Source organism: Talpa occidentalis, unplaced genomic scaffold (assembly GCF_014898055.3).
Source record: "Talpa occidentalis isolate TD23 unplaced genomic scaffold, MPIMG_talOcc4v2.1 talOcc4.15, whole genome shotgun sequence".
Lineage (NCBI taxonomy): Eukaryota > Metazoa > Chordata > Mammalia > Eulipotyphla > Talpidae > Talpa > Talpa occidentalis.
Window position 1 is genome coordinate 28,645,447 of NW_023601543.1, and position 16,041 is coordinate 28,661,487.

Consider the following 16,041-nt stretch of genomic DNA (forward strand, 5'->3'; position numbering starts at 1 on the left):
CGCGCGGCTCTAAATTAGCCCAGCTCCGGGGAGGCGGGGTCCAGCGGGCCGTCCACACCCCCCCGCTCCGATTAGCGGAGCCGCAGGGAAGGGCGGGTCGTCGCTGGAACTCCGCCTGCCCCCGAGTCGCGGAGACCGCGGCCGGCGGCGGGGAAGTCGCCCCGCCTCTGTAGCCAGGCAGCCCGGGGAGCGGCGCGCGGAGCCCGGAGATAAACGGCGCTCGCCGGAGATGCGGGGATGCTCGTGACGCGTCGAGCCAGCTTTTTCCCGCGAGCGGGAAATCAACCACGCTTTTTTTTTTTTTTTCCCTCCTCAGCACCAGAAAGTGACATGGGCTCTATTACACTTTCTCTTAAGCAAATCCGTTTATCAGGATGGCAAGCCACAGCTCATCAGAATAAAAGAGATTTCTGAACATGTTTGGCATGTTTCTGAACGTGGTTTTTAAAATGTCTTTGTGAGAATGAGGCCCAGTTAAAGCTTTTTCACATCGGACACCCAGAGCACGGCCGCATCCGGAAGGCTTGGTTGCTCTTTGAAATTGCACATTGTTGCTTTGCCTGGAAGGCAAGCAATGCCCAAGGGGAAAGTGAATAAGGCCACGCCACCTGAATCATCCAGAGACTCCGCAAGAGAAAGCTGTTTTGTTTCTAAGGCTGGGATCAAGTACGTTCACACAAGTGAAAGTGTGTGGATTTTCCACAATATCTGCGCACTGAAGGTCTGATTGATCCAAGCCTTGGAAAAGAGTGCACATCCAGTACACGTGCATAACATTCGCCTAGCGAACTCTGAATCAGAAAACCTGGTTTTTGGTCCTGTCTTCCTCATGTGAGCCTCAACAGCATCATCTATATAAAAAAGGCCTTTCCCACCATATTTGATTATTTTTCTAATGATACTTGCTAATTAAACCAAAGACAGCCTTTATACTTTCACCACATTTTCATTAAGCATAGTCCACCGATGTGTTGAGAGAAAAATTATACCATTTAAGAATCAAACGATTTTAGTTGTGTGTATCACCGTGCAAGCTGTAAAAATAGAAGGGGCTTCAACAGCCCTCTATTCACTAACTTCATTTTACATAAGGTGAAGCCAACTTCCAGGGGTGGAAAGGATTTGTCTAAGTGGTGTAGGCAGAAAATACTCAAGGCAACATCCTGTCTTTCTCTTACTTGCATTTTCAGCAGTGTCCATGGAGGACCTCTCTTTCTGACCTTTTTTTTTTTTTTAAAGATTTATTCATTTATTTATACAAGCACTGGGTACAGTCAGAAGCACGGGAGGGTGAGAGAATCCACCAGAGACAGAGCGGGGAACAGAACAGGCAGACTGATGAAACACACTGCTGAGGGGAGCAGCGGGCGTGGCAGGAGAGGTCTGTGTGCCATGTGGGATCCCAGGCGGATGGGGATCGAACTGCTGGGAGCTTCGCAGCCCAGCACTCAACCACTGCGCCACCAGGGTGGCCCTCTTTCTGACCTTTTATCATACTTTTACAAGTTCAGAATTTTAATGTAGGCTTAGATGTATAGGAATACTTGGAGAAGGAAGTAAATTGCAAGGCAGAATATTAGTAGCCCCCCCCCCCATAATGGTCCATTCATCAAAGATTTACTGCATGCTTTATTGCATATAAGGCAGTGTGGTAGGCATGAAGGGGACTGTAAAGTGTTTGCCCGAAAGGAATTCATTCACTCAAATATTTATTGAATACTTATGTGTGTGAGATCCCGTTCTGGGTACTGAGAATACAGCAATAAACAAAAACCCCTGCTCTCCTGGAGTGTACATTCTCAGGAAGGGCTTCTTTCACAATCAGCTTTCATTAGCTGGGCTTCCTTGTCATCTTCAAGCAACCTGTCTCGCTCCTTCTGGGTATTAGCATTTCTTTCAAGATATTTTCTCTTTTCTGTCTCTGGCCTATGTTCTGATCTTTCCCTCTCAGAACTAGTGTAAGCTGTCCTCATTGTTCATATTCTGCCTTTGCTTTGTCAGCCAACAGAGTTCAATGTCAAAGTGATGGCTGGCAGATATCGCTTTTGTAAGCATACCAGAGGGCTTTCAAAACTCACCACGAAGCACATTGCATCTGTAGAGGCTGCCTGATGTGTACTGAGTTCATCAAGCATCAGGAGTCGAAACTTCCATTGGGCCCTGGTCTCCCAAAACCTTTTTTTTTTTTTTTCTTTCGCGAGCATGCAATCTCTTTGAGAGCAGAGCATGCATCTCCAGCAGCCCCAAGCATAGATCCTCAGAGTGGATACATGTTAAATATTAAAGATTTGCTTCTTCTCTTCATTTCTCTGTCATCATATTGTGTGTTTGGAACTGTTCCCTACCATATTTTCTCACGAGACTTTCAGGATCGAGTGATTCTTGGCCAAGAAACAAAAACAGGGCTGTCTTATTCCCTAATGGATTGGAGAATAAAATCAGATAATAAAATCAGGTACAACTCCAAGAGGAGAAATGGTGAACCAAGCTGTGTCTATAAGGACTCACCCGTAAGATGCCACACATATTTATGCTGCAACAAGGTCACTAGCATCTTGTCATATCATGCTGAAGCATCACTACTCTTTGGATATATTTTATTAGGAAATGATTTTTCTCTTTATGTGTTTCTGCTCTAGTAGGTTGGCTTAGTAATAAATGTGCGAGACCTTTTTTGGAAAAAAAAATGAACATTTTAGGATTTGAATTGAAAATTGGGATTGATAAGGAAGAAAGATTCAGAAGTGACTTAATGAATTTTCAAAAGGATGCAATGCAAGGGTCCTTTGAAAGAGTAAAAGACAGGTATGTAAATCATGGTTTTATGAACAAGAGTCCATCTTACTTAAGATGAATCCTGTTCCAGAAAATTTAGCCCATAAAATACATTTTACTTGTTTTATCTTTCGTTTGAGTATTTCACTGTCTTAGGTTTCCTGGGACTTGTTACCTGTGAATTGTGGGATCTATTATGCAAGGTCAGTATCCCGGGGAACTAGAATCATCTGTGGATTTAAGAGAAAAGGCATTTCGGCCCAATTTGACAGAAAGGGATTAGATGAAAATGGCAGGTTCAAGTGGGTTTTTGGTTTATTCTGATGTTTAACTTTTATGAGCTGAGGAGTTCTCCCAGTTTAATTATTGAAGTGGGGAATGTTTGGGTGATGCTGGAAGTATTCGCCTTGTTTTAAAAATGCTTAAATGAAAGGATATGGAGAAACTGAGCTCTTTATTTTTTAATTTTTTTAAAATATTTATTTATTTATACATACAAGAGCTGGGGCACAGGCCAGAGGTGCGGGAGGGTGAGAGGATCCATCAGAGACAGAGTGGGGAGCAGAATAGGCAGACTGACTGAAATACACTGCTGAGGCAAGCAGCGGGGGAGACAGGAGAGGTCTGCTGCGCCATGTGGGTATCTCCCCAGCCGGCTGGGATCAAACCCATGCAGCAGAGGCTGCGGACAGCTTCACAGCACTGTGCTCAACTGTCTGTGCCACCAGGGAGACCCAAAATGATCTCTTTTAAAGCTAATAGCCCCCCTAGTCCAACCAATTCATTTTACATAGCAAGAAACTGATATTCAGAAAGGGGAAGTAGATGCCCAAAGTCACACAGCTAGTTCATGGAAGCTCTGCAAGTAGAACCAGTTTTCTGATTGCTGGTACAGGGCTCGTGCTGGCAACTGCATTTCAGAGCCATTACCAATGGGCTTAGGCTACAGTAACTGCAAGTCAAATTGAAGTCATTTCCACCATTCAGCAAGGGAAGAAAAATCTGCCCATTTTCTACTTGGTTCTTTGAAATTTTTTTTAAAGATTTATTTATTTATTTATACAAGCACTAGGTACAGTCAGAAGCGCGGGAGGGCGAGAGAATTCACCAGAGCCAGAGTGGGGAGCGGAACAGGCAGAAGGACCGAAGTACACTGCTGAGGGGAGCAGCGGGGGCGGCAGGAGAGGTCTGCACGCCTTGTGGGACCCTCGGCCCGGTGGCTGGGGATCGAACTGGCGGGGATCGAACTGGTGGGGATCGAATCCACAGGCGGCTCCGCAGCCCAGCGCTCAACCACTGCGCCACCAGGGAGGCCCAGGTTCTTTGAAAAAAAAAATTTTTTTTAATAGAGGCATATTTTATTTATTTATTTGTTTGTTTTGTTTGTTTGTTTTATTTATACAAGCACTGGGTACAGTCAGAAGCGCGGGAGGGTGAGAGAATTCACCAGAGCCAGAGCGGGGAGCAGAGCAGGCAGAAGGACCGAAGTACACTGCTGAGGGGAGCAGCGGGCGGCAGGAGAGGTCTGCGCACCATGTGGGACCCTCCTCCGGTGGCCGGGGAGCAGCCGGGGATCGAACCAGCGCTGCAGAGGCTGCGGGCAGCTTCGCAACCCAGCGCTCAACCGCTGCGCCACCTTTTGCGGGTCACTGGAGGCATTGCATGTTCCCTCAGTGCCAGGTTAGGAATAGGGCAGGAATGCTAGTCCTAGCTCTGGCCTTCCTACCAATTCCTCTGTCCTTCTTGGCTAAGAGTCCTGCTATTGCCATAGAGTATTTTTTTGGCTTGTAACTCGTAAGAGGAAGCAGGAATTGTAGTTCCTTCTAAGAAACTGCAAAGAGATTGCCCATACTACAGATTGATCCTCAAATTTATATGAGGTGGGGGGCAGGGAGAGGAAGGATGAAGGTCTAAATAAGGGGGGTGCAATTGTATGGGGAATATAACCAAAATGAAAAATGCATACCTTGTGCAAAAATGAAAAATGATGTAAGAATTACATAAAATAAAATATTAAAAAAGTTTATATGAGGTAGTGAGAAGCAGGTGGGCTGTTTAGTTTTCAAGTGGGCAGGCTAAGGGGCTGAGTGATCAGGGTACTAGAGAAGGCGAAGGGGACATGCAACTCTGGCTTGTCTTGGCTACTCTCCACTGTCATAATCCCATAATTGCAAGAAGGGATTTCTAACAGTCATGTTACCAAGGTCACTCAGCGTGCCTACCGATTAAAAGATCAGATTCGTGGCATTCTGTATTGGATATGACTCTGTAACTTTGCAGGAAGCTCTTAGACACAGTACAAATTGCTTTATTTGTTAATCAGATAGCTCAAAATCTAATATATGCTCATAATGCCAGTTTTTGCTTGGGCAAAGGAAGAGGTCATTTTGAAGGGAGGGCAGGCCTATGGGGTTGTCACCACATAGAGTGTCGAGATGCCAGAGGAACACGTGAAGATGTCTTGGTGAGAAAGTAGTGGGGGGTGGGCAACCTGAGGGTGCGGTCACCTGAGAGTGGGAGCTAAAGCCAGTTTTTCCCTATAAGCTATTTTGCCATGATCCTGGGAGCAAAACCATCTCCTCCCTTAATAAGTATTTGAAAATCTTTTCTCCTGCTGCCCTTGGCACAGTCATAGGCTGTGAAACTGCTAGGGTGGGAGTGAGAACTCAACACTGGGCACAGTAGCTAGAACTGGAAACTGTCACTGGGAAGTTAGCTAAGAGTTTGCCGTTGAAAGGTCTTTGCTACTAACAAAGAATAAATGTTGAAGAAAGATGAGACGTTCAGACCCCCTTCCATTATAAGTACTTCTAGTGAGAAAGATAAGAATGAAGAGGATGGGAAATGTCAAAAAAAAAAAAAAAACAAACCAGTCAGGGGAATGACCAAAGCCCCAGAACAGCCTTGTGTCTGCCTGGCTGTATTCACCCAAGGAGGGGGGTTCTCCATTGAGATAGCAGCAGGGCTTCCAACTTCGCAAGGCCCAAAGGGGAAGAGGTCTTGCATTTCTCTTTTGAGGGGAATCGATGGGAAGATGATTTTGACTGAGAACAATGGCTATTTGAAGGAATCAGGCCCCCAAGTTTCTGGTTCCAGGCTCTTGGTGGCAGCCTAATTAGTTTCTCTGGACCAGCTGCAAACAGGACAGTTCAATTTGCACTTGTTAAGCTTATAGGGCTAGGACTGAGGATTTTTATAGCTGCTTTTTCATCCCTACCTCATTAATCCTCAGATTCGCAGAGGGAGGCTGAAGACTCAGTCATCTTCATTTTAGAAAAGATCCAAAAGGTGAAATGACTTGTACCCCATCATCTGGCAAGTCAGCGGCTGGGCTGAAAATAGAACTGAGCCCTGATTCTGGGGGGAGCTGCTCATCTTAGTCCACATGTTTTGCTTGCTCACTGCAGATGCAGAAATCAGCTTGCAGGGAATCTGGTTCCCTTCAGTCTTTGTCTAGTGTGTAACTTTGCTGGTATGTAACAGGCAACACTGGGGCCGGGCGGGGGAGGAAGGGAGGCATCCTGCCACCACAGGCCCCTTAGCCTTAAAGAAATGCCTTACTCCCTCTTGTGCCCAGATCGCCAGGCCAGTCCTAGATGTCCTTCCCTTGGGGCCCATGATACCAGTTATCCCATCTGAGATATCTCAAGTGTGGCGAGCATTTCCACCGAAGCCTATCCAGGGGGGGAGGGGTGTGAGCCTGGCCACCGGGTTGGTGGGCATGGGAGCGGAGCCAGCAGTATCAGGCACAAGGCTTCAAGTGTCTTTGAAATGACAGGTATTCTTCACAAGAAATGCAACTTCTCCATTTGTCTCTGATATTTTCACCTAAAAATACTTGCTGTATCATCAGCATAATGTTTTCCTCCCAAATATTTAAGATTCAAATACATGAGGAGTATGGACCCATGGAGCCACTCTGTCCCCTGGGAGACTCAGACCCCAGTTTGAGGCACACAAGGGGCCCTTATAATTTTTTTTAAAGATTTATTTATTTATCTACACAAGATCTGGGGTACAGGCCAGATGCACGGGAGGGTGAGAGGATTCACCAGAGACAGAGCAGGGAACAGAACAGGCAGACTGATGAAATTCACTGCTGAGGGGAGCAGTGGGCGAGACAGGAGAGGTCTGCTGCACCATGTAGGACCCTCGCCGGCCGGCCGGGATCGAATCTGTGGGTCTGCTACTCCTCGGCAGCCTATACGGCCACCATTTTGTTACTTAAACAAGGTCAAAGTGGTCTGGCCAGTTAGGAACAGGAGCCCTAACCCTTAAGCCCTTCAGATCAAACAAGAGCACAAAGCTGGATCACACTGGGAAGGCTGTGCATCACAAGGTATGTCCAGAACGCCCGGAGGGCTGAGGACCAATGCATAACATGCATCAATGAGGTATGTCCAGAAAGCCCAGGGGGCTGAGGACGGATGCACAACATATACACCCGATTTATACATCATGAGGTATGACTGGGAATGCCCGGGGGGCCGAGGACCAATGTATGACAAGGGACCCCAAAAGCTGATCAGTGGAGGGCCTTGTTGATGAGATTAGAACCATGGCTGGGGATTAGGGTGTAGCATCAAATAGATTAGAAGTGCCTGGAGGGCAGACTCACAATCCCTAATCTTCTACACCCTTCCCCTTTCCTTAATCTCCCTAATCTCCTAAAAACCAATTACATGTGTCAATAAAAGGGCCAGGATCTTGCTCTTCAGCAGTATCCTGCATTTTGTAGCCTGCTCCACGACTCCCGTTTGTCAGTGTGGTGTTGCCCAACGCAACAGAATCAGCGCTGCAGAGGCTGCGGACCGCTTCACAGCACGGTGCTCAACCTCCTGCGTCACCAGGGGAGGCCCTGCCCTTATAATTTTTGTGGTAACTTTTTGGGAACAAGTGCTCTTTGCACAAATGTCCATGCTCACATACTACTCCCCCCACCCCTGGCTCCTTGAGGCATGTGGCACTAGGGCAGCCCCTTGAACAGAGCAGGAGCAGGAGGTCTTCGGTATTCTGAATCTTACACACCAATGTTACCAACAACTTGTTACCCATATGCTGCCAAGACACCAAGCAACAATTATAGGCCGTCTTCTGAGGAGTGTGGCTGTATCCATACCTGTTTCCAGGTGGGGTTGGGCTGAGCACTGTAGGGTAGCACTTTGAAAGCCTAGGCTGGGCTTACTGCTTTCCAGCTGTGTGACCTCAGCCTAGTTACTTAACCTCTCTCGGCTTCCATTTCATCCTCCGAGAAGGTGGATGTGATGAAAGTTATCTTGGTTGAAGGATGGTTAGAAGATTAAATGAAATTGTGCGTGTAAGCACTTAGCACAGTGCTGGGCATATGGCAAGTGCTATACACAGTTGTTCTTGTGTGTTTAAGGGCAGGGATCAACTTTTCTGGGCTGTAGAATGTTTCCAACATAGTACAGATGCACATTCCTTTTTAGCCAAACCTGGGAAAATGATGCGGAATCAACAATCAGAGGGAAGGGCAGCTATCACAGAAAGGAGCGCAGGGAAGCTAAAGTGGTCCAGACCCTGCCACTGGAAATGTCAACACAGATGTCAGAGTATGTCTCCGAGATGCTAGGAGCATGGGCAGTACCCAAGGACTGCAGCATGGGTGCGTGGGCATGGGTGGAAAGGGGGTCACTAGAGAAATGAAACAAGCAGTTCTGTGCCTGTGAGAGGCCTCCATGATTGCCACCTACCAGCAGCATTGGGCAGGTCATGGCTTGGACCCAAGCGATCCACCTGGAGTCCTGGACATTTTGCCAGGGCCCAGGGCTGAATCCTTAGTGTTCGTTCCCTCCCACTCCTCTTCCTTGCTCCAGATGCACCCCCACAGCCTGTCTTCCAGCCTGCAGAGCAGGGTATGGGAAGGAGTTATTACTCCCATATCAGTGGTGCTTGGAGGGATTTGATCCTTCCCTCCCCCTTTAGGAGGAGAACTTCTGGCTGAGGCAGGTCCTTTCGATTTACTACTGATGAAACTGCCCATTGTCCACAGTGCCTAGACAACACCGTGAAAAAATGTGGCTGTGCCAGCAATATGGGCATCCCGGGCCCAGGCCAACATGAACCTATTTTCCTTTAATTGACTGAGTCAGAAAGGCAGGAGTCAAGCTCTGGGGACTCGTTTCTAGGAAACAGGCTCTGGCTTAGGCCAAAGAGGGTGAGGAAGATGCAAATGGGACTCTGCCTCACCAGCCGCCCCATGGCCCCATGCTACCAGCTGCTGCAGAAAATGACCCTGGGTTCACAGACTAGGAGATCATCTGTCATCTCAGGAGTTTCTGAAGCTTTGGAAAAGTAGTTGGAGAAACTCAGCTTAGTCAGTAGATCATCAGATGATGGACCAGACTCCTTAACCTTTGCTTGGTGGATGCCAGGCTGCCCAGCATCATCAAAACTGCACCACTCTGGATCGACCCTTCCTAGAGGATGGGCCCTTTTCACGAGGTGCCTTCTGGGAGGGCACTGATGATAGTCATCTCATTCAACAAATATTTATTCAAGATATGTGTATGCTGGTACTGTGTGGGTGGGCACCCTGGGCACAGAACTCAGTGAGAACATTTTCTGACTATAAGGAGGTACTAGAGTACAGCAATGGGCCCAAGGGTCCCAAAGTGTCAGGGTGGACTGGTTGGGTCGTGTTGAGTGGTAGGAGGCCTCACTTGACTCTGGCACGAGCTTCCAGAGTCCCAACCTTGGTGTTGTGGGACAGTGTCCCTGTTGGGCAGCTCCCAGAAGAGGTCTGTGCCCAGGGCCAAGCCTGTTGCTCCTGGTGGCCTCCCACCACAGAGCAGCCCAGCCTGACTCTTTCTGGCTCCTCCTCCATGCTTTGCTTCCAGACCGCTTTAGCCACACCCTTGCAGACATGAGCAAAAGAGGCTGTGCTCAACCATTGGGAGGAAGTGATTGATCAGGCCAAGGCCACTGTACATGGCTATAGAGTGTGTCCACCTGGCCAGCGAGGCAAGTGGGCCTAGATGGGCTGAAAGGACCAAGCCACATGCCCACAGCTAGCATCACCCAGAAGGTGATGGGGTGTTCCTAATTCCTTGTAGGGGATGGAAGTGATGGGGAACATTTTTCCAACTGACACAAAGGAGTCTCAGGCTAGTGGGAACCTGAGATTACCAGAAGAAAAGAAGAAAAGAAACAAGACCATTTCTCACCAGTAGTTAACCCTGAAAAGCCTGAGAGGTCAGTTTAGGTCCTTTGGAAACTTCTGTGGAAACACCCCTCCCCCCACCACCATAACCTGCCAGAAGCTGTTGCAAGGCTGTGAGGCTGCGCTCTGAGGTGACTGGACAGGCTTCAGAGGGAGGCTCCATCTCCCAGTCCTGACCCGAGTGTTGGCCTAAGACCCCCGCCTCCTCGTCTGAGGCCACCAGTGTGCTAAGCAGGGAGGGCATTGTGCTTTCGCCTTCACCTGACCCTACCCCCCTTCACTTCTGAGATCACAGCCGAGGTGGCCAGGTGACCCCTGAGGTCGTGAGAAAAGAGTAGGCCATTTCCAAGGCCTGTAACCAGTAGGAGGCTTCTAAGAGAAGCAAAGGGAGGTTAGGGGGAGCAGCGTCCTCATCACCCTGGGGGCCCAGGCACAGGCTTACTTGGGGAGCACTCAGGGGGCTGCCATTAACCCACAACTCAAGGACACCCACAAAGAGACACCACAAAGGCTTACTGGGATAGTAAGATGAATAGATTTAATCATTCTTGTTTGAAAAACAAGACATAAATTAGTATATATATAATTTATATATTTTGTGTAGTATATATACTATATACAGACATTACAAAATGTGTCCTCTCCGTGAGGCTGAGGGAGAGGTGACAGATGGTGGTGCGATGACACAAGCGGGGCCTGAGTGGCAAAGGCGCAGGAGCAAGAAGTTGGGAGAAGGGGAGCCACGTCGGCACTCGAGCTTGCAGTGGTCATGGGGAGAAGGGTCCCCCACCGGCTGCATCTCTGATCCATCAAACAACTGAGTCCTGTGGGAGAGGCAAGGAAGGGGGGACTGGCTTCTGCAGAAGGAGCTCCCCCACTTCTTGCCAGGAGAAATCACCACTCAGGGGGGTTTATTGCACTAGGGGGTACAAGGATGGGTGGGGGTTAAGCACAGTGTACATCTTTATAAAACTCACATAAGAATGAGATTTCACGCGGCCTCTCACGTCCCGGTGACAGAGAGGCAGACACAGGGCACAAGCATATGGGAGGCGGGCGGGATGGAGAGGTGGACGAGAAGCAATCTATACAGAAGAAACATTGGCTTTCTTTGTTCCCTACGGTGGGACCATCGGTAGGGACTCCGTGTCTTCACTCCCAGGAAGGTTACAGGGGGCGGTGGTGGCAGCAGTAGATGTGTGTCAAGGAGGATGCTAAACAGTGTGAATTCCCTTCCAGATGACTCCGGAGAGAGAGAGGTGCAGGGCTGCACCGGATAAGGCGCTCAGCTTCTTTTCTTAAGAGACAAATCCACAGGGTCAATACACAGCCAAAAGCATATACTCAGGATAAACATATCACGCTAGCTTCCAGAAGTTTAAGATATAGTCGTCGACACCCCAGCCCCTCCCCTCCCCCCCCCCCCCCCCCCTTCCCCGATCCAAAGCTACGTCGAACTCCTAAGGACAGTCTGTCTGGTAGAGAGATGTTGAGAGACGAGCCGCACGCCTGCAGGGACAGCCCTGCGCTGGGCCAGGCTGGGCCGGGCGGGCTCTGAGGTCTGCACTGAGTCTCCCCAGGGCAGAAATTTTCACCAGGTACCTTACCCAGGACAAGTGGGATGATCCCAGATACTTGCTCCCTAGTGGACTGAGCCGCCCTGCCCGTCAAGCGACAGGCAGAGCACTTTGGGGATGGCTGGTGTGGAGCTACCGGGCCTGGGGGGTGAGGGCCCCGAGGCTGCCAGCCTATTGGGCCGGCCACAGACAGCCCCGCGTGGCCGTTTTCTGCAAACCTACCACGTGGGCACAGACCCTCTGGGGTGGCTACTGACAGGCGAGGGTGAGCCCAGGGTGGGTGGGCACAGCTGGGCTGAGTGCCCTCTCCCCTCTGCTCGGTGCTGTGGCCTGCTGCTGTTGCCACTGGTCCCTGGAGGGGAGCAGATGCCAGGAGGAGCTCAAGACCCATGGCCCTGCTTGCTTCAGGCCCAGCTCCCCAATCCCCGCACAAGGAACAGGAAGTGAGCTTGATGTCACCTCTCAGTCCCAAAGAAGGGATAAAATAAAGCTCGGGGGCGGGCGTAGTGACAAGGGGCTTTTGCCCTCACAGTGACGCCCAGAGGCCAGGGAAGGGGCAAGGATACCCAGGGCGGTGGCGGCCTGGAGCCCTCAGGGACAGCCTCAGCCCAGGGAGCTGCACTCCCTGGACACTGAAGGCTCTCGGACCCTGACTGGCCGAGAAGACACATACACTCACTACAAGATGCAAGGACCACAAAGCTCAAACCTGGGGCCGTGTTGGGGAAGGGGGCAGGCCTGGGCAGATGCCCTACTTAATAAGGGTTTTTAAGGAGCGGGTGAATGTGCTCATAACAGTCGCCGAAGTTGGGGAGCCTGGTGGGTGCCCAGGGGCTGCCCCTATAGCAGCTGCTGCCTGCTGCTGCTGCTGCTGCTGCTGCTGCTGCTGCTGCTGCTGCTGCTGCTGCTGGTTAAGGTTCCGGGCAGTAGACTCCTCGGCTGCGCGCAGCAGGAAGGTGTAGTTCCTCACCACCTCTTCTACCTTGGCCAGCAGCTCTTGGCGCTGGGCCTCGGAGCGCACGATGAACACCAGCCGCACGAAGGTCTCAATGAGGCTGCTCAGCACCTGGAAGCTGCCTGTGATGGCTGCCAGCATGTGAGTCGGGCTCTTGTCCACGTTGGCCACGCGGCGGCAAGAGGCCCGGAGCTCCTTGAACTTGAGAGCCAGTTCAAGCTTGTACTCAGAGATCTGGGAGACATAGGGCTTGGGGGCACGGGCCTCGGGGCTAGCCACACACTGCCGCAGGACTGTCAGCAGCTCGTTGGTATCCAGTCGGGCGGCCAGGAAGCCATCGGGCAGGCCATAGGCGTGGGCCCGCAGGGCATTGATCTTTGCCAGGCTCCCCTCAAAGGTGGACGCCCGCAGGTCAATCTCCTGGGTGCGGGCCGCCTCGGGGCTGCTGCTGCTGCAGGTGGCGGCGTCCAGTACCTGCAGGGTCCTGCTCACCACAGGCACTACCTGCTCATCCAGCTTCATGCCAGGCAGAATCTTCATGGGGATGGAGTAGGAGAGCTCGTCCTTGCCGTCGCTGGCATCGTCAGCCATGTCGCACTTGCGGTAGTAGAAGCAATAGCGGATGGAGCAGCACTTGCTGCTCTCGCTCTCGTCGTCCAGCTCGGCGGGCTTCCGGTACACCTCTTCCGGCAGTGAGAACACAGCCATTGGTCTGGGGCCTTTGGTCTCAGGGGCAACCTGGACATAGGAGGGATCTCCTAGGGTGGGTGACTCCGGAGACTTGCTTTTGGTACCCAAGCCTAGGGGGAGGCCCGCCTCTACCTCCTTGGCCTCCCGGGGCAGCATGCCCAGGGGTGGGTGTGGGTAGACATCCGAGGTCAGCGAGGCCCTGTCACCCTGGTCCAGCTCACCGATACTGTAGCGGCGCATCAGTTTCCTGTAGTTGGGAGCTCCCAGACACTCGCCCCCCGAGGCACACGTGGTCAGGCATGATATACCACTCTCAGGGTCCGATCGACACTCTCGGGATTCCAGGCTGGTGGAGCGGATGCGCCTGACATTGATGGGGCTGCTGAGGCTCAAGGCTGGGCCGGCCTCTGGCTGCCTCTGGGTAGGGGGAACCCTGTCCTTCTCCCGCCCCCGGAGACTGGGCACTGGCGTCTGGGGGGCCTGAGGGCGGCCCCCCCGGCAGATACGCTTGCAATCACAGCTGCGCCTCTGCTCGCGGGACATGCCAGGCCCCTGTTGCACGGGGCTGCTGCGGAGCTGGCAGCCACAGCGGCCAGGTGCTGGGGGTTGCAGGTACTCGGTGCTTGGCAGTTCCCCCTGGCTTGGAGGCTTTAGAAGTTCCTCCAGGAACTCCAGTTCATACTGCTTTACCTTCTGTAGCTGTGCCTGCCGCTCATCGGTCTCCTTCTTCTGGCGGGTGGGGAAAGTGGCAGAGAACAAATTGCGAAGTCGGAAAGGCCCTCGGGATGATTTGGGCTTTGTGGGGCCTTCCGAGGCCGAGTGGGCTCCATCCAGGGTTGTTTCAAGCTTCCTGGAGGGCATCGTGCTCACCTGCCGGCTGGTGACCTGAGGCCTCAATGGGCTCTGACCTCGAGGTTGGCAGCTGGGACTCTGACCTCGGGACTGATTGCTGGGGCTGTGTCCACGGGGCTGGCAGCTGGGGCTGTGGCCTCGTGGCTGGCAGCTGGGGCTGTGGCCTCGTGGCTGGCAGCTGGGGCTCTGCAGAGCCATGGGGTAGCTGGCTCGGGGGACCAGGCTGGTCTCCTCAAGCTTGCTGCCTTGGGGCGTGATCTCCAGCTGCCCCTTCTCCCCCTGGCTAGAGACAGTGCCCTGCTTATGTAGGGCAAGCTTAGTACCCTCTGGCCCACCCTTGCCTACCACCTCCCCTATCGCTTGCTTGCTCACTGACTCTCGACTTGCTCGTGCAAGATAGCTTTTGGGGGGGAAACTTTGGGCAGGCAGCCTGTCTTCTTGAGGGGAGAGGTGCAGGCTGTCAGCCCGGCTGCTTGTGGGTGCTCTGGAGCAGGAAGAGATCTCTGGGCTCAGCTGCTGTTGGGAATTCCTAGAGGTCTCCGGAGCACCAGGGCTCATTTTGAACTTAAGATTCTTAGTACTGCCACTCATCACGCTAACTTCTGGTCTTCCCATGCTGACCTCAGGCCTCCCCACGCTGGCCTCCAGTCTTCTCTCCCCACTGCTGGGGGGTGTCCCTAAGGCACCGCCAGGGGTGGCTAGACTCTTAGTGTGAACCACCTGCTGTAGGGCGGCTGAGATGATGGCCGGGGTCACACTGCCCTTTGGGTCCAGGATAAGCTTGGGGCTCAACCTGACTTCCTTGGGCAGGTTCTCCCTCAGCTCAGAGACCTGCTCTTCACTGAGGGATGGTGTGGTCGCCCTCAGTGACATCTCCATGCCTCCACGAGTGTGGCCAGGCCCTTTGTCCTCAGGAACTGGGGACAGCAGGCTCAGGTTCTTCTGCTCACTGAGCTGCGGGGACAGTGCCGGGTGCACCGCCAGGGCGTACGTTCGCTCTCTCTGTGGCTGAGCCTCTGACTGCAGCAGCTTCCTCCGAGCGCCAGGGGGGCCAGGACTTTGGCCTGGGACTGCTGGTTGGAGGGATGGGTTGGGATCTGGGCGCCCGAGAGAGTAAGGGGCTGTGAGAACAGCCTGGGCTGCGCAGCTCTGGATCCGGAAGGGCAGGTCCTTGCGGGCCAGGAGGCTATCCTTGTTGAGGTGCTGGGCCAGGAAGTAGGTAGTGTTCTGGTGCTGCTTCATGGCAGACATCATCTCTGACATGTCTGTGAGCTCTGAAGAGTTGGTTTCATGGCCTGAGTCCAACGATGATTCAGGGGTGATTGTGGCCAGCACAATCAGACCTGGAAGAACAGAGACAGGGCTGCACTTACTAAGACCAAGTCCATTTCCAGACATACATAGAGACTACGGTGGTCAAGGTCAGCCAGCAGTATTTCAAGCCTGGGAAAACCAGCCAGGCCTGCACAGGAGGGGGGAAAGCTATGACTGCAGGGCTGACAGGGGCTGGGATGGAAGGGAGGGGCAAGCTAGGAGAAAGGGTTATGAAGGGCTGGAATTCGAAAGGGAAGCAAAAGAGGCAGAGAGGAGATCTGGGTAGTTTGATGGCAAATTAACATGCAAATCACATGCAAAACAACATGCTAATCATCACTATTTTTAGATTCAACAACTAGGATATTTTCGTTAATTATCCTGAAGAGGGCTGGCAAAGAGAAGTCCCTCTCTATCTGGCCAAGCCGGCCTACAGTCCTCACAGCTGAGGCCATTTAGCTCAGCTTCTCCTCTCTCTGGCCGCCATGCCAGCCTCATGCCTGGGAGCAGCAAGCGCTCGGAAAAAGTGCCAGCCCCAGAGGCTGAACGTGTGGGGTCTGCGCATCAAAGAGGTTGGTGCTCCCCCTAGTCAGTCAGGCTCCCTCTCACCCCAATCTCTTCATTCACTGTCCACACTTTCCCCTGCCTCACATGCCTCATCAGAGCCCCCTATTCCTCGCTACTCCTTTTCTGTT

At 52.0% G+C, this 16,041-nt stretch overlaps 1 protein-coding gene across 3 annotated transcripts in view; it reads right to left on the reverse strand.

Annotated features, from left to right (window-relative positions):
- Positions 1-11,398: 11,398 nt before the first annotated feature.
- The window catches only part of FRMPD3 (FERM and PDZ domain containing 3), a 126,860-nt gene continuing 122,217 nt past the window's right edge, over positions 11,399-16,041 (reverse strand). For all 3 annotated transcript variants that reach the window (XM_054695620.1, XM_054695618.1, XM_054695619.1), the window contains one exon: positions 11,399-15,375. In XM_054695620.1, the coding sequence (XP_054551595.1) occupies positions 12,287-15,375 (3,089 nt within the window). In that variant the 3' untranslated portion in view covers positions 11,399-12,286. The remainder of the gene's footprint in view (positions 15,376-16,041) is intronic.